The sequence below is a fragment of the Gorilla gorilla genome, chromosome 11 (assembly GCF_029281585.2).
Source record: "Gorilla gorilla gorilla isolate KB3781 chromosome 11, NHGRI_mGorGor1-v2.1_pri, whole genome shotgun sequence".
Taxonomy (NCBI): domain Eukaryota; kingdom Metazoa; phylum Chordata; class Mammalia; order Primates; family Hominidae; genus Gorilla; species Gorilla gorilla.
The window spans coordinates 141,822,879-141,844,008 of record NC_073235.2 but is presented as its reverse complement, the minus strand read 5'-3'; the positions used below and the strand labels follow the sequence as shown (position 1 = coordinate 141,844,008).

The 21,130-nt window shown below is 51.9% G+C and overlaps 1 protein-coding gene across 15 annotated transcripts in view; it reads left to right on the top strand.

The window, feature by feature from the left end:
• HDAC4 (histone deacetylase 4) overlaps positions 1-21,130 on the top strand; it is a 352,613-nt gene that overhangs the window by 245,339 nt on the left and 86,144 nt on the right. For all 15 annotated transcript variants that reach the window (XM_055380652.2, XM_019022575.4, XM_063695349.1 and 12 more), the window contains 3 exons: positions 10,355-10,486; positions 15,692-15,804; positions 20,960-21,076. In XM_055380652.2, coding sequence (XP_055236627.1) covers positions 10,355-10,486; positions 15,692-15,804; positions 20,960-21,076 — 362 coding nt within the window. The remainder of the gene's footprint in view (positions 1-10,354; positions 10,487-15,691; positions 15,805-20,959; positions 21,077-21,130) is intronic.

Sequence of the window (21,130 nt, the reverse complement as noted above, 5' to 3'; positions counted from 1 at the left end):
ATTAGGGTGTGTTGAGGCGGTGGTGTCCCAGGTGGAGTGGGCTGTATTGGGCTGGCCATGTCCCAGGTGGACCGGGTCATATCAGGCTGGCCCATGTCCCAGGTGGGGTGGACCATATCAGGCCGGCCATGTTCCCAATACACCTATTAGGGTGTATTGAGGCGGTGGTGTCCCTGGAGCAGTGGGCCGTATTGGGTCAGCCATGTCCCAGGTGGAGTGGGTCATATCAGGCTGGCCATGTCCCAGGTGGAGTGGGTCGTATCGGGCTGGCCATGTCCCAGGTGGAGTGGGTCGTATGGGGCCGGCCAAGTCCCTGGAGGAGTGGGTCATAACAGGCCAGCCGTGACCTCAGAGGAGTGGGCTGTATCGGGCTGGTGGAGACCCTGCTGGAGTGGGCCATATCAGCACGGCCGTATCCTCTCCAAGTCAAGAACCCTGCAAACATGGGTGCATTTCCATTTGGGCCATAAACCTTTATTGGGAAAAGTGAACCTAGAGCTTCTGCTGCTTTGTTTCATGGGTGTGAGCCTGTGGTTCTTACTGATGCTTCTACTGAGAATGGTCCTGGATTTCACCTGGAGAGCGCCCTAAAGCTCGACAGAAAGAACCGATTTAGAGATCAGTATTTTTTCCAGAAAGATGTGCCCAGTAGTATCAGGAGAGAATCTGTGGGCTGATTCTTACAAATCGCCCTCCAGGTTCCCTTTCTGGGGACCGATGCTATTATTAATCAAATTCCATCAACAAAACCAAAGTCCACGGTGAGTGGTGGGCCCTATGCTGGTAGAGAGACCCGGGGAATGGGGAGGCGAGGAACATGCCTACCCGGAAGAACCCTGCCCTAGAAACTGGAGCGATGCCGAGGGTGGAGGGTGGGAGCCCGGAGGTGTTGTTGTCAAGTGCTGTGGGTTGGATCTGTGCTCATTCATGTAATAGCTCTGTGTGCCCTGAAACAAATGCCTTCCGTTCCCCTGGCCTCCATTTCCTCATCAGCACAGTGGGTCTGCCCACACCCACATCCTCACGGCTGTGGCATGCACCCAGCCCCAGAGTCTCCTCTTGTCCTGGGAGTGATGGCTGTAGCACTCAGACTCCAGAGCCATGGACCCAGGAGGGAGCGTCCGGCGAGAGCACCAAGCCCAGCAAGTCGGCCTCATGTGGGGACGTGCCTTCCCAGAAACTCCCCATTTGGAGCCTTTCCACCAAGGTCCCCAGGAAAGGACAGCACACACCACCCATCCCATCAGGCTCCAGAGCAGTTCCTCAGCAGCTCCACACCCCAACTCGCAACAGAACAGCAGGGATGGGGGAGCCCTAGGAGCTGTTTGTACTGGCTCCTCCCCCATCCCAAACATCAGCACTACCTGGGGATCAGCCTCCTGTTCTAAGAAACAGAACCCAGCATGAGTACTTCATAGCAAGGAAGGCTATCAGCATGGGAGACGGCACACTGTCACGGCCGTGCCCTGCTGTTCACCATCAGAGACCTTTCTCCCATAGGCAGGGCCCCCGCCATCTCTCGTAGATTCTGTGGCTGTTGGCTTCCCATGCTGCCTTGTGTTTCTCTGGGGATGATTGGAAGCAAAGTCTCCAACACCTTCTACTGTGCCTCTAACCTTGTGATAGCACCACCCTCCAACTCCCCGCTTTCTTGAGAACGGAAGAGAGAATTCTGTTTTCACACTCCGGGAAATGTTGTTTAGAATACATAGTGCTCCAGAAGAACTTAATTAAGATTTGATTGCATTATGAGTTTTTTAAAAAGACATCACTGCCACATTAATAACATAAAGATTTCCGAGAAAATGTTTAAACCACTTGAGAGAGTAGTGTGTAGTTACACACCCTGTATCACCCTTGACATATCTACTTTCAAACACGTGACATCGCTCATTCTAAGTAAGTTGCATCTGTGCTTTTCTGCAGTAATTGGTAATATGAAACACGTCATTAAATTTTAGTTATGAAGCTCCTTGAATGAACTGAAATAGTCTTTAATAATTGTGATGTAGACTTACATAATTATATGATTTTGACTTTACATTAACTTATCCTGACCCGGCACACAGTTTGCCCATTTCTGCATCTCTAAAGGGCGATTGTATGACCTGTGAACATGTGAAAAGCTTTGTCACTGTCTTGTGAATTTTGTCGTCACCCCATGCATTTTTTGCATGTCCTTTGCTGGCTCTGCTGACAGGTAACACCTGTACCAGCTCAAATGTCTGACCTCCCTGGTGAGAGCAATGCAGTGACTCCTATTCGGAGCTTGGGCATATTCTGGGCATTCACATCGCCTGTGCCTGTGGGCAGGCCCAGGTGCCTGAGTTTCCGCCCAGCTCCTTCACCCGCCACCTTGGGACCTGGGGAAGCTCTTGAACCTCTCTGTGCCTCAGTTTCGTCATCTGTGAAATGTACCTTTAAATTGCTTCTCTCCTGGGGCTGTCATGAGATGTGAATTAATTAATATTTGCAAAGTCCTTCGAGTAGGACCAGATCAAGGTGTTTTCTGCTCTTGTTTCTCTACGCTGTTAGGGTGTTTTTGATTTTTTTCTCCATCCGATGACTGGTAACTGCCAGACCCAGCATCCCCCCACGTCCTTGCCTCCATGCCTACAGTTCAGGTAGAAACCAGCAGGAGCCACTTACCTCCACTTAGAGAAGGACCACAAGGATGGGAACACCAAGATTTATACCCAAAATCTGGCCAGAAGGGCCCATCTTGCTCTGTTGGCTTTTCAGGGCTCATCTCCTCGCTCCTGGCTTGCCTTCACCTGAGTGCCATCTCCCGGGAGGAGCCTCCACCGCTGGGCTTGAGAGTCAGACCCCTCTACCCAGGACTTCAGGTCCAGCTCTTCCTGCCAGAGGCCCCGCCCCTTTCCTGGGAGATTGGCAGCAGGGGTGTCTCCACTTCAGAGGTCTTCACCTCCCGCGAGATTTCGGCCCAGGGTGAGGTGCCTGGTCCCTTCCCGTGTCTGTGCAGCCTCGAGTGTCACCCTGACTTTGGGTTTCTGCAGACTTGTGAAGCCGCCAAATGTGTATTTTTAAATATAGTCAGAAGAGACAGAACTGTGTGGGTCACTGTCATGGACATAGGACGCTGGATCTTTCCTGCACCGTGTGGGTGTCAGATGACTTCATCAGAAACTGCATTTAAACAGAGCCTTTGAGTCCATGTTCACGCTGAGGAATGGAGGCTTTTCCACTTTTAAAAGCAAGCAGCGTTTTGTCATTTTGATGATGTTGAGGGATCTTAGTTTTCCCCGGTAACATCTTCATCGTGATCTTCTTAAAGATATTAGTCACCGTGTATTTTTTGTAATGACTCTTAAGTTTTCCCCTCATGTGACTGCTGATAGATGAAAGGAGGCCAAAACAACTAACTGTTGTCCAGCCAGCACAGTTCGTTCCCATTTGTCAGCAGCTTCTTGGGCCTGAGCACTGAAAACCATGCACTCTACAGCACTCCTTGACCAGCATCCTCATGTGTCCCTGGGCACATGGTCCTAGCAGCAAACACTCTCCCCAGCACGTGTTGGGGCCCGGCTGCTGGCCTGGGCTGTGGCACTGCCATGGATTGTCCTGGCTGTTTTAAGGAAGCAAAATCCCAGAGCTCACGTTCGGTGAGAAGTTGGTAACTTCAGCCTTGTTCCGGCATTCTCTAGCCTGCCTGGTAGGGCTTGGTCCCCACAGTTGGGTGTGAATTGGGAGGAGGCTGGGCTGGTCCTAGGGACCGAGTTCTGTTGGCCCCTGTATGGATCATGGATCTGGGCAGTCAGTCAAAGGTCCTGGGCTCCCTCTGCACTTGCCTCCATGGTCAGGCTTGAAAAGTGTTCATCTAGCTCTGCCCTCCTCACCTGGGGCCTTCTGAAACCAGTCACTCAAGGTCACGGTTGCCCATGGGAAACATCCATCCATTGCTTAGATGTGCACATAGGGTGGGTTTTCCTCCATTTTGGGGGGAAGCTGTCCCACTTGGTGAGGAAGAGCACAGGGCCTGTGGCCAGGCTGGCGCCCACGACACCGTATCCTGGGCAGACGAGATGACCTCCCGTTGTGTCCGCAGGTCTGCAAGGTGGGGCGGTGGGCATCCACTTCATGGCTTCACGGTTCTTTCATTAGTCAAGCCCCACAGGTCATCAGTAGGCTCATGGCTTTCTCCCTGTGTACTAGTGACCTGAATAAAGTTACAAGTGTTTGTTCTTATCCGTGTGTAGAGTAGGCTCAGGGTACTGTGAAATAGGACAGAGTGTGTTTTCCACCCTGACATCCATCCCTGAGTTTGGGAAGGGGCTCTCTGTTTGCCTCTGACCATTGCCTGCCGTCCCTTGTTCTAATGCAGTTTGCAGAAACTGCTGGAGAGGGGTGGGACCAGGAAGAAATGGGCAGTGCCCACACTTCCTGCTGCTGTATGTAAAGGTGTAATGTAGTACATACTTCAGGAGGTGCAGCGTGGTGAGACTTCCTGCTGCTGTATGTGAAGGTGTGGTATATACTTGAGGAGGTGCAGCGTGGTGAGACTTCCTGCTGCTGTATCTGTGTTTATGTACCTGTGTGTATATCTGTGTGTGTACCTGTGTGTGTATCTGTGTTTCTATGTATCTGTGTGTGTCTGTGTTTCTGTGTGTGGGATGTGTTATCTGTGTTTCTGTGTATCTGTGTGCATTTCTGTGTTTGTGTATCTGTGTTTATGTGTGTCTGTTTCTGTGTGTATCTGTGTTTCTATGTATCTGTGTGTATATCTGTGTATGTACCTGTGTGTGTATCTGCGTTTCTGTGTGTGTATCTGTATGTCTGTGTATCTGTGTTTCTGTGTGTGTATCTGTGTGTCTGTGTGTGTACCTGTGTTTCTGTGTGTATCTGAGTTGTCTTGTTAACAAAAATACCCATTTTGCGCTTTCTCCTCTACCTTTATTTTTAATTAATATTATATTGTGGCCATTATTCCATTTTTACGTATGAAGCTCAACGCCTTTCCCTCAAGTAGTCTAAGACATAGATGTAAGTTGGACTGTTTTCTAGTTACCATTTTGCCAGCAACTTTGAGCACCTTTCCCCACTGTGTTAGTATTTCTGTAGGAAAGGTTCCTGAAAATGGAGCTGCTGGTTCAGAGTATGTATATTCCAAAACACTGAGCAAATGATACCCCCTCCCCAGCAGCCTGAGAGTCCATTTTCCCCACCCCCTCCACGAGCAGGCGGGATGGTGTTGCAGTTCATTCTAGGCAATGTGGCCAGTGGTGAAGATGGCGAGCCTGTTGGTGTTTGAGTGAGCAGTGCCGTCACCGTCGGTCAAGGGCGGGCATGGCCGTGTGCTTGCCCCCTCCCCGGGAGCACGTGAGCAACGTGCTTCAAGGTCAAGGGTGGCTGGTGCCCCGGAACTGGGCAGCGGGGCTGCCCTGAGCAAGCCCTGTCTTCAGAGCCACCCTGTGCCCAGCATCCGGAGCCACGCAGGGCGCATGAGGCGGTTCCATCAGTGCTGAATGGAGGTTGTTTAGCGGCAGTACGTTTACCTGTTCTTCTGTCAGGCGTCATCTTTTCTTGTTCCTTTGTAGGTCCTGTTTATTTGTTGTTTGCAATCCTGTGTTTTCATGTATCACAGAAGTTAGATTCCAGTCTGTCATTTGTCTTCTTAGAATTATCTTTTTATTTATTTATTTATTTATTTTGAAACGGAACGTCGCTCTGTCGCCCAAGTGAGACAACCTCCGCCTCCTGGGTTCAGGGGATTCTCCTGCTTCAGCCTCCTGAGTAGCTGGGACTACAGGTGCCACCACCACACCTGGCTAATTTTTGTATTTTTAGTAGAGATGGGGTTTCACCACGTTGGCCAGGCTGGTCTCGAACTCCTGACTTCAGGTGATCCACCTGCCTCAGCCTCCCAAAGTGCTGGGATTACAGGCATGAACCACCATGCCCGGACAGAATTATCTTTTTATTTTTACCGAAGTAAATAAACGTACATTTACATAGACCCCCATGATGTTCATGATAGGAGAACGGCCGTCCCTGACTGCCTGTCCCCGCCTGCGTTATCACAACGTGTGTCACGTTCACAGCAGAACCAGAGTCCACCTGGACTGCATTCACCTCGTAGAAAGTTTTCCAGAAGTTGATCTTTTTTTTCATTTGCTTAGTTTCACACCTGCCTGCTATTAATTCAGGCCCACATTTCAGCAGACCTAGCTAGGAGACCCTCCTCTGCACAGCAGGCCGCCTGGTGCTTCTGGCCCCACTGCCCGGTGTGTGTGAACAGTCTGCTCTCCCGGCCTGGCCCCCGCCTCCTCTCCGGGGCTCCGTGGCCTCCTTTCTGCGGCCTCGCCATCTTGGTCATGCACGTCTTCCAGTGGCTCTTGGAGAAGTCGTGCATGGAGCATGAGTTTTTGGAGTCCTCGTTTGCTGGTAAATCACTTTATTCTGTCGCACTGTTGGATGATCAGTTGGTTGGGACGGGTTTCCTGCAGGGTTTTCAGGTCATCGTCTTGCCCTCGATGTGGCTGTTGCCAAGTACAAAACTGTTCTCAAGGCCGAGCCTTTGTCCCCAGAGCTCTGAAGCAGTTTGGGATCCCGCAGGTGGGGGATTCTTGGCCTCCATGTCCAGCTCCTCTTCAGCTGGACAAGTAGGCCTGGAATTGCTGCTCATGATTTTCTCCACCCTGCTGATTCTCTCCTCTCCTGGCGTTTCCAGTAATTTGTTGTAGGGCCTTTGCACTCCCATTTTTCATCTTTTTATCCTTTTATTCCCCCTTCTGACAATTCTCAACTTTTTCTCCAGCCCCTTCCTTCTGCACTTTAGTTTTTGTCCTCTTGTCTTTATCCTCTTCAATATTTCCTTTGGTGTCACTTTAGGATTTCAGGGCAGAGCAGCTGGAAGCAGGTGCCTCCTTCTCTCTGCGGTTCTGCCTGCCCGCCCTGTCCCACGGCAATGTTGGGTGCATTCTCTGCTGCTACATCAGTGGGTTCTTTCCTCGCTGGCTGCTGGACATTGCATCAGGCCCACGAAGAAACCGCCCTCCACACTGGTGCCAGGTGCACGCATGTCCCCTCTGTAAACCCGGCCCCTAACAGTTAAAGCGTTCCGGCTCTGAGAGCCGCTTCACCTGCAGCTGACTCTCAGGATGTTTAAGTTGGGAGGAGCCAGCCTGTGTCTCCATCAGAGTTGCTTCTGGCAGAAGGATGAAGGCATCTGCTAGGCATTGGGCACTGCGTTGAATTTTAAGGTTGTGATTGGAATGTTGTATCTCCTTAATTAGTCATTTACTTGATTGGCTTCAGGAGAAACAATCCCACCTGCTCCCTGTTCCCTAAGGAGCAGACACTGCATTTGGAAGTACAGTTGGCATCCTTCCTGCCCTCACCCACGCTTGGTGGGAGCAACTCTTCCATGAGGCCTCCGGCCTGATGCTTTGGTTCTGTCAATGTACCTGCAGCCCTCTTAGGGGTGGGATCCAGTTTCTGCAGTTCCTCCGCCTGGCCACATCGTGCCTGGAATGAGTGGAAGGCCCGCGAGGGCGGTGAAGGGGCTGCTGCACTGAGCCGGTGCACGTGCAGCCTCGACCCTCACCGTCACCAGGTGCCGGCTTACCTTCATCTTCCACTTTGGCTGCCTTTGGCAGAATTATTGGAGTTACAGGCATTGTGCAAGCTTTAAGACACATGCATTTGAAGGGCTGAAATTGTAGGTCCCTATGTCTTAAGTCAATCTATGAGATGCCCGGCCTGGAAGTAATGAGGGAAGGCAGGAAGCAGGAAGGCTGGCCACCCTGAAAGCAGGCAGTGAGCCGGTCCTCGTGGTGTGCAGCTCCCCCGGCTGCCTTCTGCCCCCTAGGGCTTCTCTGTTCTCCCCAGGAAGGCCACTTCATGTGCCCCGGGCAGTCTCCAGCATCCCCCTTCTCTCCTGGTCCACGTGCTGCTGCTCAATCCCCTCCCCGAGCCCTGCATCCAAAACCCTGCTTGTCTGATAGTTTCTGCGGGGAAGTCAGAGTGCTGAATAGCCCACGGGGCAGGGACGAGCGGAGGGCCCCAGCCTCATGCCATGCTGTCCCTGGCAGTGCTGGCATGGTGTCCTGGAGCCTCCTGGTCAGCTGCAGCCACCCTGCAGGCAGAGTCGACCAGGGACGTGCAGTCGGCTAGAATCAGGGAGCTCAGGCAGGTGTGCAGGCTGGGAGGCAGAGGGTAAACAGGTGAGGGGACAGAAGCATTCCAGATGGTGAGAAGGCTGCTGTGAGGAAGACAGGGCAGTGGGGCTGTGATGGGGGCAGTGAGGCTGTGATGGGGGCAGTGGGGCTGTGGGGGGTCAGGGCAGCCTTGGGAGGGGCGTGGAGCAGAGGCCTGTGGAAGGGGAGTGGACGGAAGGGGAGGGGAGTGGAGGGAAGGGGTGGGGTGAAGCAGCCACCACGGGACTCTCCTTGGGAGTCTCTTGCACAAAGAGTCTGGAGTGCCCGGCAGGGCTATGGAGGATCTGCCGCCTGACTGATGACCTGGTGGCAGCGTGATGACCCCCACAGGGCCTGGGGGAGGCGGTGCACTGGGCTGCAGTACCACAGCCAGTCCATGGTAGCCTGGAGTGACCATGTCATGCCCGCCTCCCGATGCCACGTGTCCCATTCCATGTGGCAGAGCAGCCACTGAGGAAGACCTTTCACACAGGGCCAGGGACCCTGTGCTCTTCTGTGGGCGCACACAGCCCCTGCCTCTCAGAAGTGGCTCCTGTCCCAGGCCCGGGGAATCCCTGCAGAGCCCATGTGGGTTTCAGTGGAGATCTGGTGGTGAGAGAAGAGGTACTGTTTTCTTGCCTAGTCATCAGTTGGGTTTTTTGGCTTGGTTTTTTTGGTTTTGTTTTGTCTTTTGAATAATGGCAAGAAATCCAGCGTGGAAATAGAAGTGGAGCTTGTGAATCTACGCTTGCCTCGGTCGGTTGTGTTAGGCACAGAAGTGTGCCCTGGTCAGTAGCCCATGGAGAGGCCGGCTTGTGGCTGAATCCGTCATCTGTCGTCATCCAGGTCCCCCGTGCCACAGCACAGAGGCCTCGCTCCCTGCAGAGGCTTAGAGTCTGGTACCTTCTCACAGCGCCTCTTTGGTTTCTCTGGGAAGGCTGTTTTAGGGAGCTTGCTTCTCCCACATCCTTCCAAGACCTGTAGAAAAACTGTCCCTGACTCGAAGCCTTTTCCAAAGTGGAGAAGGTCCTGGGCTGTCTGCACGTCCCAAAGAGTGAAGTCATGTTGGTCCCCATCGCCCAGCCACATCAGTCCTGCTTCCAGGAGAAACTCCGTCTCATTCCTTGTTGCTCTGGAAGCAGTGCACTGCCTGTTCCAGAAAGATTAAGAACAGCAGGAGTGCTGATTCTTTAAAAAGAGGTAAAATCTCCCTAATGTGCAAATCTCCAAGTGGTAGAATCTTGAAAGTAGCCAAGTAAAACCTCAGAACTCAAAGGCTCGTGTGGCACACGTCTCCGTGGCGGTATTCTTGGCTCTGTTCTGGACTCTGAAAGCCGATAACCTCTCCCGGGTGGGTTTGGGGATTTCTTTGACTCCGGTTGCTGCCTTTAGATCCCTAGTGCTTCCCAAGGCGGGCCTCGCCCCAGAGGTTTGGGTTCCAGATGCAGATGAGTTGGGGACCACGGTGGGCTGAAAGGTGCAGATTCGCAAATGGCTCTGTCCACACAGGCAGAGCTGTTCACAGAAACCGACCCACGCCCAGTACCTTCACCCTGTGGTCAGATGAAAGGTGAAGCTGGCGCAGATGTTGGGATGGGCTTTGCTGAGCCTCCCCAGGTCGGGGTGGGGATAGCAGCCTCACGCTCTGGAGGCCTCACTGACTGACACAGCTGGGGTGATGCATGGGTGAGCAAGAGAGTGTGCAACGTGGACACCGTCCTCACATCCCTGGGCCCAGCCTCACATCCTGTCAGTCTTTCTCTGATTTTAGAGCAACACAGCTGTGAAGATAGGGGTGTATTATCTAGAAGAGCATTAGTTACAAGACATCGCCATTAAGTGACTTCACACCTCAGCAGCCTCCTGCCACGCCCAGTAAATCAGCTTGTCAGTCCTGTTTCCATCTCCTGGTAAACAGTGGTGGCCTGATTCTGTGAAGACAGTGCCAGCGCTTGCATAATGCTGTGGCCACAGAAATTTATCCAAAGCACCAGATTCGTTTTATTCGTTATTTGGGACTGATGAATGGGACTTAGAATCCCCTGCTTCGTGAGCTCCCTGCGCTCTCCCCTGCAGCAACACGGCAGTGTTGAGTGAATATTTACTCACCAGAGTGCGTATTTTTAAAAAACCACCAACAGCATAACCTTGAGCCAGTGGTGTCTGCCTGGCTGTAATGACATCTCCTTTTCGTGCAGCTTCTGAACCGAATCTGAAATTACGGTCCAGGCTAAAGCAGAAAGTGGCCGAAAGACGGAGCAGCCCCCTGTTACGCAGGAAAGACGGGCCAGTGGTCACTGCTCTAAAAAAGCGTCCGTTGGATGTCACAGGTATGTCGGCTGAGCAGGTACACCCGCCCCGCTGCCCTCTCTGCCAGGCCTTCCTGCCATAGGCGATTTCTCTCAGGAGCTTCTGAAAACCCACGTGTCTGCCTCACGCTGTCAACCCCCAGTGTGGTCCTGTTCCCATGGCACTGGAAGTGCCAGGCCCAGGGGACCAGGTTTGATGACTCCGGCACGTCTAAGCCGGGCCCTGCTCCTGGCATTAGTGACTCAGAGCTGGTTCTAGGTGGGCTCAGGTGCACAAGGGTGCCCCAGCTTGGCACTGCGGGAGATGCAGTCAGGAGCTTGAGTTGAGGCTCCTCTGAAGGTGGGTCTTAACCAATCCCACCCTAGTAGTGGTGAATCGCGTGCTCTGCCCTGTTCTGCTGCCCCTGAGCAGTGTCTGAACCACTGGGGCATCTTAACGTGTTCCCACGCCAGAGCACCCATCAACTGAGCAGGGAGGGGAAAGCAAGGAGTGAAGTTGCTTCAGCTTGGCCCTAGTGACGTGTCACGGTTGGCCCTAGTGGCGTGTCACGGTGGACACGCAGAAGGACAAGACTGGGCAGAGCCCCATCCTGAAGGCTCACCCGCCCCTCTTGAGGGTACATCCCCATCCAGAGGACCACCCATTCCCAACCACCACCAGGGTACACCCCTCACCCCCCCACTCCTGAAATCACAGCACCAGGATAAAGTAGCTGCTTGGGCATGGCCTGGATAGAGGGGAGGCAGCGGACATGTTTGCACAACAGAAAGTGTTCGATTTGAAGGCCAAGGCTCATGGTAGCTGGTCTGTGAAAGGCACAGTTACATTGAGCAGGCTGTTGACCTAGGGAAGGCTGGGAGGGGCTCCTGGTGCCATGCCCCGTGTGTGCGAGCGTTGGCATTGCACAGGGACTCTGCTTCAGCAGTGAGGTGAGAGCCAGACCTCCCCGCTAAATACAGGGCCCTGCCTGGTTCTCGTGCCCTGTCCCCTCTCTATTTGAGGAGTTCCTAACCACGGTGTAAGGGTCTGGGTCTGAATATTTGTGGATTTCTATTAAAAAGTGTCTGACATCTTCATGCCTGGGGGAACTCCATATGTGTCATTTCTGATGTAGGTTTCTTTCCTCTGGTCATTATAGTACACACAGACCTTTTCTACAGCCATCAAGAAATGTTATGATCTGAAGTTTCACTAAGTCTAGCTGACTGGGGAAGATTCAGTCTTTCCTCTGGCCGTTATAGTACACACAGACCTTTTCTACAGCCATCAAGAAATGTTATGATCTAAAGTTTCACTAAGTCTAGCTGACTGGGGAAGATTCAGTTGAAATGAGGAATCATGTGAGTTAAAAGCTTTCCAACTCCAATGCAGCCTTTTTTCCTGTGAGCAGTGCCTTGCTTGGCCAGCTCTAATGGACAGGTGAACGTTTGCGTTTTTTTTGTTGTTTTTTTTTTAAAGTGTGCAGTGGGTGAGACGGAGTCTTCAGCAAGCTTCTTCTGAGTGTTAAAGCTGGTGTTCCTGTTGTCACCCAGTGACTACCGAGTGCTGTTTTTGAGTCAGCTCTGGGCTGGGCGCAAAAATAGTGAGACAGAGTCCTTCCCTGGAAGGAGTTTGTGATGTAATTTGAGCAAGCAGCACATCACACGTGAAACCATCCAGGAGTCATGTGTGACAGGGCGTGATCAGTGCTGAGCTCACCCAGGAGTCATGTGTGACAGGGCGTGTTCAGTGCTGAGCTCACCCAGGAGTCATGTGTGACAGGGCGTGATCAGTGCTGAGCTCACCCAGGAGTCATGCATGACAGGGTGTGATCAGTGCTGAGCTCACCCAGGAGTCGTGTGACAGGGCATGATCAGTGCTGAGCTCACCCAGGAGCCATGTGTCACAGGGCGTGTTCAGTGCTGAGCTCACCCAGGAGTCATGTGTGGCAGGGCGTGATCAGTGCTGAGCTCACCCAGGAGTCATGTGTGACAGGGCACGATCATTGCTGAGCTCACCCAGGAGTCATGTGTGGCAGGGCGTGATCAGTGCTGAGCTCACCCAGGAGTCATGTGTGACAGGGCACGATCATTGCTGAGCTCACCCAGGAGCCATGTGTGGCAGGGCGTGTTTAGTGCTGAGCTCACCCAGGAGTCATGTGTGGCAGGGCGTGATCAGTGCTGAGCTCACCCATGAGTCATACGTGACAGGGTGTGATCAATGCTGAGCTCACCCAGGAGTCATGTGTGACAGGGCATGTTCAGTGCTGAGCTCACCCAGGAGTCATGTGTGACAGGGCATGATCAGTGCTGAGCTCACCCAGGAGCCATGCGTGGCAGGGCGTGATCAGTGCTGAGCTCACCCAGGAGCCATGCGTGGCAGGACGTGATCAGTGCTGAGCTGTGGCATAAAGGGAGCCCGTGCCAAGGGACCTAGGAGTTGGGAGATCAGCACAAGCCACTCTAAGCCAGCAGAGCTCTGCAGAAGGTGGCATTTGCACTGGGACTTGGCGGGTGAGTGGGGCTGGGGCAGAGAGGCAGAGGGTTGTGCGTCTCCTGGCCGGCACTGGTACCAGGGAGCTGCCACGATGGGGAGGCTGCTCTGAGTGGAGCTGATTTTCAGAAGACAGGTATTAGGAGTTCTAGGCGGGGTGGTCCCACACGGAGGAGTGGAGCCGATTTCCAGAAGACAGGTATTAGGCAGGGTGGTCCCATATGGAGCGGTGGAGGCAGTCGCGGTTCTTGGCAGAAAGAGAGCCAGGTGGATACTCTGCTTTTTCTCAGTCACTAATTAATTGGGTGTCTACTGTAGAGCACAAAGAAGAAAATGCATTCCCATACGCACTCTGTCCAGAGTGAATCCTGCTCACTCTGCACATTCCCGCAGCCCATGTTCTGCGCCTTCCTCACACCTGAGTTATCTCACTGTGCACGCCTTCCCACAGCCCGTGTTCTGCGCCTTCCTCACAGCTGAGTTCTCTCACTCTGCACACCTTCCCCGCAGACTGTGTTCTGCGCCTTCCTCACAGCTGAGTTCTCACCATCTTCCTGCGCCATGCTGCATCCCTCTCCACTCAATTTCAGCCACACGCCTTTTGTGCACCTCCAGTGGTGTTCCTGTTTTGCTGATTTAAGTAATACTATGAAGATTATGCATTTTCTTAGACCTATTCCTGGAAGTAGAATGCAAAAAAATAAAATTAACCTCGTTGAGTTAAAAGTGGGTGGAAAGTTACACATATAATTTTTACCACCCCAAAAAGTTGTCCGGACTCCCCAGGCACATGCGTGAGGGTATTTATCTGATGACACAGCTGGGAGGCACCCATTACAAGGTAGATCTGCTGGATCTTGGTGTGTAGCTGGAGACAGCTTGACATCAGAGAGCAGGGGTCTAGGGCAGGCCACGGTGGGCTGCAGGTGGGGCAGAGATGGGAGAGTTGGAGGGGCCTGGAGAAGGCGGGTCCTGCTTTCTTGAGTGAAATGCAAACACTGGCTCAGCCCAGGTGGCATTCTCAGAATGCCCACTCACAGTGCAAATAACATGGCCTCGGCAGCGGGAGAAGCCTACCTCTGGAGTTAGTGTCTGGTGGAAGTGAGAGGGTGAGAGGGCCAGGGAAAGAAAGAGGATGGGGTAGGGTCGGGACCTGGTCCTGTATTCATGCTCAATGCCCAGGACAGTGAGCTGACCCCACACTCTTTTGAGCTCCAAGAGCCATGGGGAGCGGCTGGTGTAGGGCTTCTGGGTGGACACCCTGGTTTGCCCTTGGGAGGTTTAGACTGCCCTGCTGTTGAGGGCAAGGTGTACCCGGGGTGTTCCTGGTGGGCAGCGTGGTCAACAGAGGAGGTGCGCCTTCACCACCCAGCTGGGTTAACTCTGGTACGCAGATGCCCGTGACAGTTCCCTCGAGCCACGTGGCCTGGGACGAGTGATGTTGCTGCTCCGTGCCTCCATCTCCTCTTCTGGGAAATGGGGTCATAATGGCACCTTCCTCAAACAGTGACTGAGAGATGGATGAGCTAATAAAGGCAAAGTTTGGAATCAGGTCTGCCAGGTTGGGGGAGCTGTGGGTGGCTTTACCTGTTCCCCCACCCTCCTCATCCTCCTCACTGTGGCTTGGGGCTATATTTGCAGAGTCACCACCTCCAGCAGGCGTGGATACCACGTGAGTCAGCATGAGTGGGCACCTGCATCCTCGTGGGCTCCAGGAGGACCCGGGAAGCAAGCAGACCGTGGAGGAGGCTTTGCTGGGGATGGCTCCGTTGAGGGGCTGCTTGGGGAAAACGTCCCTTAACCTCCCCTCCAGGGCCCCCACCATGTCCCTTCCTTCTGACCTGTATGTGCTACGCATATGGGATGGGGCGAGGTTCTGAGCACCCAGAGTCATTGCTGAACAGCAGACGCCTAGAGTTCTCGAGGCAAATGGGTCACATTGTGTTTTCTTTGGAAAGCTTTAACCAGATGATGCCATTGTTAAAATGCCATTAAACTAAACATATGACAAGCCAAACAAATCCTTGTGTGAATATCGAGAGCCTCAGCGGCCTCCCACGGTGGATGTGTGTGCCCAAAATAGCAGCAGGCCCCTTCAGAGGTGAAGGGATCTTTGGATTGGACGTGGCCCCTTTTGGAGGTCACATTCAGTCAGAGCAGAACCTGGTCTCATTAACCAGGGTCAAGCCGCGCAGATGGTTAAAGATCCTCTAAGACTGTCCGAGCGTGTGTTTTCCAGTAGCACGGATAGATCTCAGGAGACACTGGCTATATTTTCCCCTGGATGCTTGCTGCTATGTAGGGAAAATGAGAGGATTCAGCTCAGAGTGAACACTAATAGTAGGTTGCTTTATTTTGAACTAAGCTTTTTATAGTGAGCACACTAAAGCTGACCTTTTGCTTTTCAAAGTCACTTAGCTTCTGCATTTCCTGGTCTTCTGTTGTTAGGTCACTAATAAGTGTTTAAGGATTTATCTTTTTGGTGTTTAAAATTGTCTTGAAAATCAAACGAGGTATAAAATTGGTAACGTACATGTCCTAGAAAAAGTGAAGTCAGTGGCAAAACTGGAAAATCAGAAATCAGCATCATACTTTCTTTTTTGAAACCATGGCCGTGTTCTTTTTGTTGGGACTTCTGCCTGTCGCAAGCTAACGAGCAGGTCTGTGGAAGGCACTGGGCATTCGGGCCACAGGTCAGCACGGCCCTCCCTCCGCATGGAGTAACACTCACCAGGGTATTTCTGCCTCCGCAGACTCCGCGTGCAGCAGCGCCCCAGGCTCCGGACCCAGCTCACCCAACAACAGCTCTGGGAGCGTCAGCGCAGAGAACGGTATCGCGCCCACCGTCCCCAGCATCCCGGCGGAGGTCAGTGCGAAGCGTTTGTCCTGTGTCCCACGGCTAGAGTCAGACTCGGGACGGATGAGCTTGAAATGACCCTACTTTGCACTTGCCCTTCACTCTTCACCTTCCAATTTGGGGTGAGGGAAAGTGGCCTGTGAGCCATCCTGAAAAGGACGCAGTTGGAGGTTACTCTCCTGCCTTCCTCTCATCACAGACGTCTCCTTTCATTATGAACACGCTAGTTCCAGGCACGTCGGGGACAGCCCTGAGCCTGGTCCTTTCTCCTGACCTCTTCCAGAGCAGATGTCACTAGATGGTGTCCCAGCACAAGCCCACGCATGGCAGGTGCTCTAGGTGGACAGGACCCTGCTGCCCGGCTCGCTGTGGTCGCCAGTGCTCTGAGGGTGGCTGAGAGGCCGTGGGCACATGGGTATAGTTGCTAAGTGAGACTTAACGTTTTTTATTTTGTATTGAGAAATACACAACACGATGTCGGCCAACAAACCATGCATCAGGGCCGACTGGAGCGTCACCCGTGGTCAGCATGGCAGGGCCGGCCAAAGCCACAGAGCGGGGAACTTTTCCAGGCATCATGGGAACCAGGCATCTCAGACCGCAGAGCTCAGCACCCCTGGTCCCCTGCCTTCATCAGACCCTAAGTGGTGCCACAGTCTGGGAGGGACATTGGCAAGCTAGAGAGGAGTCAGGGGACGCTTGGAGTCCCTAGGTGGGAAAGATGTCAGAGACGCAGGAGCCGAGTGGCAAGGCAGGGAGGAGTGGCGCCCAGGCTGGCGGAGTCGCATCCTGACCATACTCGGAGGCTTTCCAGGGCAGCAGGTCCGAGGACCTCGCTCCGTGTTCCTTGAGCTCCTTTGCGCCCCCTGCCTTTATCCCACACGTGTCCCGAGCACCTTGTGCCAGGCCCAGGGACAGAACCAGGCAGGCAGCAAGGACCTGCCCCACACTCCACACAATGCCCCACTGACGAGGAGAGGCCACCCCCAGAGCACGGGGAAGAAGAGAGAGGCAGTCCCGTGGGCTGAGTGGTGCCCTGGGCCTGGGTGGGCCTGACTGCGGGGCAGGGGTGGGAGGGGTACGCTTTAGCAGTGAGTTTTCTGATGAGTTGAGCTGGAAATGCTGTGTCTGCTTCATGGGGCAGAGTTCTACTGAGTGAGAGGTTCTTTCTGAATTCTCTCCAACTTACAGAAGGCTATAATTTATTAAATATAGTTATTGACTTTCCTTCTTAAATATTTAGAAATGAATCCTGCCCTTCCAAAGGATTGGCAAATCTTAGCTAGGATACAGAGGCATGAGTGTTTAGCATTTTCATTTCAAATTTCAAGACCGTTTATGTATAAACATTTTTAGAGACTAGAATTACTGCTCGGAACGAATTTTGCACTTTGTCTCCAGGCTGCTTAATCCCCATTTTCTCGTACTCTTTTTACTTCACACATCGATTTCTTTTATTACCTGTCTTCTTCAGCCTGCCAACTTCAGTACTTACTTAGATGATTAGAAGTTTTAACAGTCCTCTGTATGGCTGTGGTCATAGCTGAGGTCTACCAGTAATAAGCCTTATAATGCAACCTAGAAATTACTTCCTGCCCTGAGGTTAACACTGGTTGCATCTTGTTGATTGTGGTCCTAGATACACGTTTTTATTTAAAATGAGGCACTTATGTACATGGTAGTTAATATTGGAACAGTGCCTTGTTTGGGTGGGTCTGCATCATTCCAGTTCTGTGTTAATCTTTAGAAATCGTGATACGTAAATGAAGCTACTGGAAATTAACAGAACACGTAGAAGGAGTTACAGGAAATACCAAGAGGTGCCATTGTTCATGTTCCACATCAGATGTTCATTAGACTGGGCACGGGCAGCCTTTGCATGTTGGATCACACCCAGGCGCCCTTTCTGGGTTTCAGTATCTGTAGAGTTGGACAGGTCTGTGAGAACGCCTGTGCTTCATGGCCAGGGGCTGGCTCTCTGTTCTCACGTGGTGCAGAGTGTAGTGAGCTTGCCCGTCAGAGGGGGTGTCTCGAGTGGATGGGGATGTGGGGGGAGCAGGGGCCTCCCAGCCTGGCTCTCAGCACTGCCTTTTCTGTTCACCCTGGGGTCCCTAGAAACACTGCTGTACCTTGAAGGCCCCCTGGACCCAGGGAAGCCCAGTGTGCCGGGCAACTCCTCCTTTCCAGAGCCAGGGAAGCCCAGAGTGCCAGGCACCTCCTCTTCTACAGGCCAGGGAAGCCCAGAGTGCCGGGCACCTCCTCTTCTACAGTGCCAGGGAGGCCCAGAGTGCCGGCACCTCCTCCTCTACAGGCCAGGGAAGCCCAGTGTGCTGGCACCTCCTCTACAGGGAGGAGGCAGGGCTCAGAGAGTGAGAGGAAGTCGCCCAGGTGCGTAAGGGGACAGCTCCTCTGTGGCCGCTGCTGCTGTTATTTACACGCGTGCCTGGATGCTCTGACCTCAGGCCCGCAGACTTTGCCTCTGAGCACATGCTGAGGTGCGGTCTGGGGGCGCCAGCCTCAGAATGCCTCCCGCAGGGCTCGGCCCCGAGGCAGCAGATGCCAGAACGCCCTGCGTTTTCTCAGGTGGACCAGTCGGCATCTCCAAGGAACAAATTCTCAGAAGCCTCCTTTAGTTCCAGAAATGGGCTTAAAAAAAAACCTTGCTTACAAAGGAAATGAAAACTTGGCAAACATTAGAACGTCTCCTTATTTTGTTCCCAAATGATAATAACACAAGCACAGTTGTGCTTTCCTGGAAATCACAAGCATTTTCTCTACAGCATAACTTACTGATAATTCTGTAACTTTTGACAAAAAAAAAATTGCCTAGGAAAAATGTTTTCCTCAGTAGCCCTTTAATCATTCCTTACACTGTGTAATATGTGAGCAAATCTAAAGCGAGTTGCAGGGTTTCCTCTGGGGTGAGGTGCGCCGTGAGTTTGCCCCTAAGTGAGAAGGCCGGGCTTTCTGTTCTGTAGGAACAGCCTGAGTGTAAGTGTTTGTCAGGAGAAGCGTTTCTTCCTATCCCCAATGGCCAGTCATATGTCTTTGGGGAAATGTCTCTTCAGATCCTTTGCCCACTTTTATACTGGCTGCTTCGGGTTTTGCTGGTGAGTTGCTGGAGTTCCTGCATGTTCTGGATACTGCTCCCTTGTCGGATGGATAGCTTGCACATGTTTCCCCTTCCCGCAGGTCGTCTCTTCACTCTGGTGATTTTCTTCCTTTTCTGTGCAGAAGCTTTTTAGTTGAGCAGAGTCCCAGTTGCCTGTTTTCGTTTTTGTTGCCTGTGCTTTTGAGGTCTTAGCCATGGATCTTTCACAATAGCCAAGAGGTCGAATCAACCTCAGTGTCATTGAGTGGATGAATAGACAGAGAAAATGTGGTGTTGTACACAGTGGAGTACTATGCAGCCATCAAAAAGGATAGAATCCTGACATTTGCAGCAACATAGATGGAACTAGAGGCCCTCATGTTAAGTGAACTAAGCCAGGCACAGAAAGACAAACATTGCATTTTCTCATTCATCTGGGGGAGCTAAAAACGTTGCTGTCATGGAGGTAGAGAGTATAATGAAATCTGTTATCTATTCATTATTAACGTTAGCTTCTGGCAAGGGGATTGCTATCTGCCAAACCCCACTAACTAGCATGATTACAACAACATTTTATTCCTTCTCTTTGTTTACCCATTCATTCAGCAGACATTCCTTGAGTAGCTACTGTGTAGGGGATATCGTGGTGATAAACTATTGTCCTTTTTAGCAAAACATGTTCATTCTACAAGCAAAAAGATGTTAAATATCGCAATAGTTCAAGTCCTTGGAGACTGTTGCTGCTGACTCTTCCTGTGTGGCCTTCTAATCTTTACTCCTGGCTTGTGTTTGCTTTATCCAAGCCCATTCTTTAAAAGGTACATGATCTATAACCTGTTTTTCTAACTTAATGTATCATAAACAAGTGTCCAAGTAATCAGCTAGATTGTTCCCAACCCCCAGAGCATCCCGGTGTGCAATGCCCCTCCGTTCTGTTAACACCAAGGTGTCGGGGAAGCCGCATAGCTCTGCCGTGTCTGCTGGGTGCTCGGCCCTGCAGCGGAGGCTTCATGGGCATCAGGCCATCTCCTTATTTCTTAACGTTACATCCCAAGAGTGGAGCTCCAGCATCAAAGGTTAGGCAGATTTTGAAGGCCTTTGACATAGATTGCCAAATTGTCCTGCAGAAAGGATGCCACTAACTGATTTGTAATCCACCCAACAGTGTTTGCCGTTCCTCTAGGCCAAGATGGTATTACCATGTTTCAAAAGTGTTTGCCAATTTGTTGGGTTTCAGAATACGTTTTTAGATGACCATGATGTGTTTTCCTGAGCGCCTTCCCCTTCCTGAGCTCTGCCGTCACTGATCTTCACCGCGTGCTTTTCTCACTGTTAGTTGTTTGATTTGCAAGCTCTCTGTGCTGACCCTCGTCTGCCTCATACATGGCCAGTATTGTCATCATTGCCCGCCTTTCGTAGAGGCGGTTGTTTTATGATTTTCTCTTTATTTTTAATTTTTGTGGGTACATAATGTATATATTTATGGGGTGCATGAGATGTTTTGATACAGGCATGCAATGCGTAATAATCACGTCATGCAAAGTGTGGGGTGTCCATCCTCTCCAGCGCTTATCCTTTGTGTAACAAACAATCCAATCATACCCTTATAGTTATTTTTAAATGTACAGTTAAATGTTATTTCCTTTTTGTTTTCTGCCTTTGATGTTATGTCTGGAAAGACATTGCCGACTACAAAAAAGCATTGTAAACTATATTATGCTAGAAACTGCAAAACGGCATTGTAAACTATATTAGCCTAGATTTCCTTCTAACTGTTCTGTGGTAAATAATCAAACCGAATAGAAATCAACGAGATGATGCTGGACAAGGTGACAGAAGAAGAACTCGTATCGGGAGGAGGAAACTGGAGCGGTGAATTGTGCTTTCATGTTGTGGCGTGCGTTGAAATCTCATGCTCTCATTGCTGTCTCATTTGTTACATGTATGTTAAGCTCATATTATCAGAATTCAGTGCAGGCTGCCACAGGTGTTTTCATCGTTGTTTTTCTTGGTGTATATTGCTGATGTTCAGCCGTGACAGACTGTGATGGTCATCGTGTGTTCTGTCCCCAGACGAGTTTGGCGCACAGACTTGTGGCACGAGAAGGCTCGGCCGCTCCACTTCCCCTCTACACGTCGCCATCCCTGCCCAACATCACGCTGGGCCTGCCTGCCACCGGCCCTTCTGCTGTAAGTCAGCCCCTGTGGGTCCGTGGGGTGTGGGGTGGTGGTGATCAGTCCTTC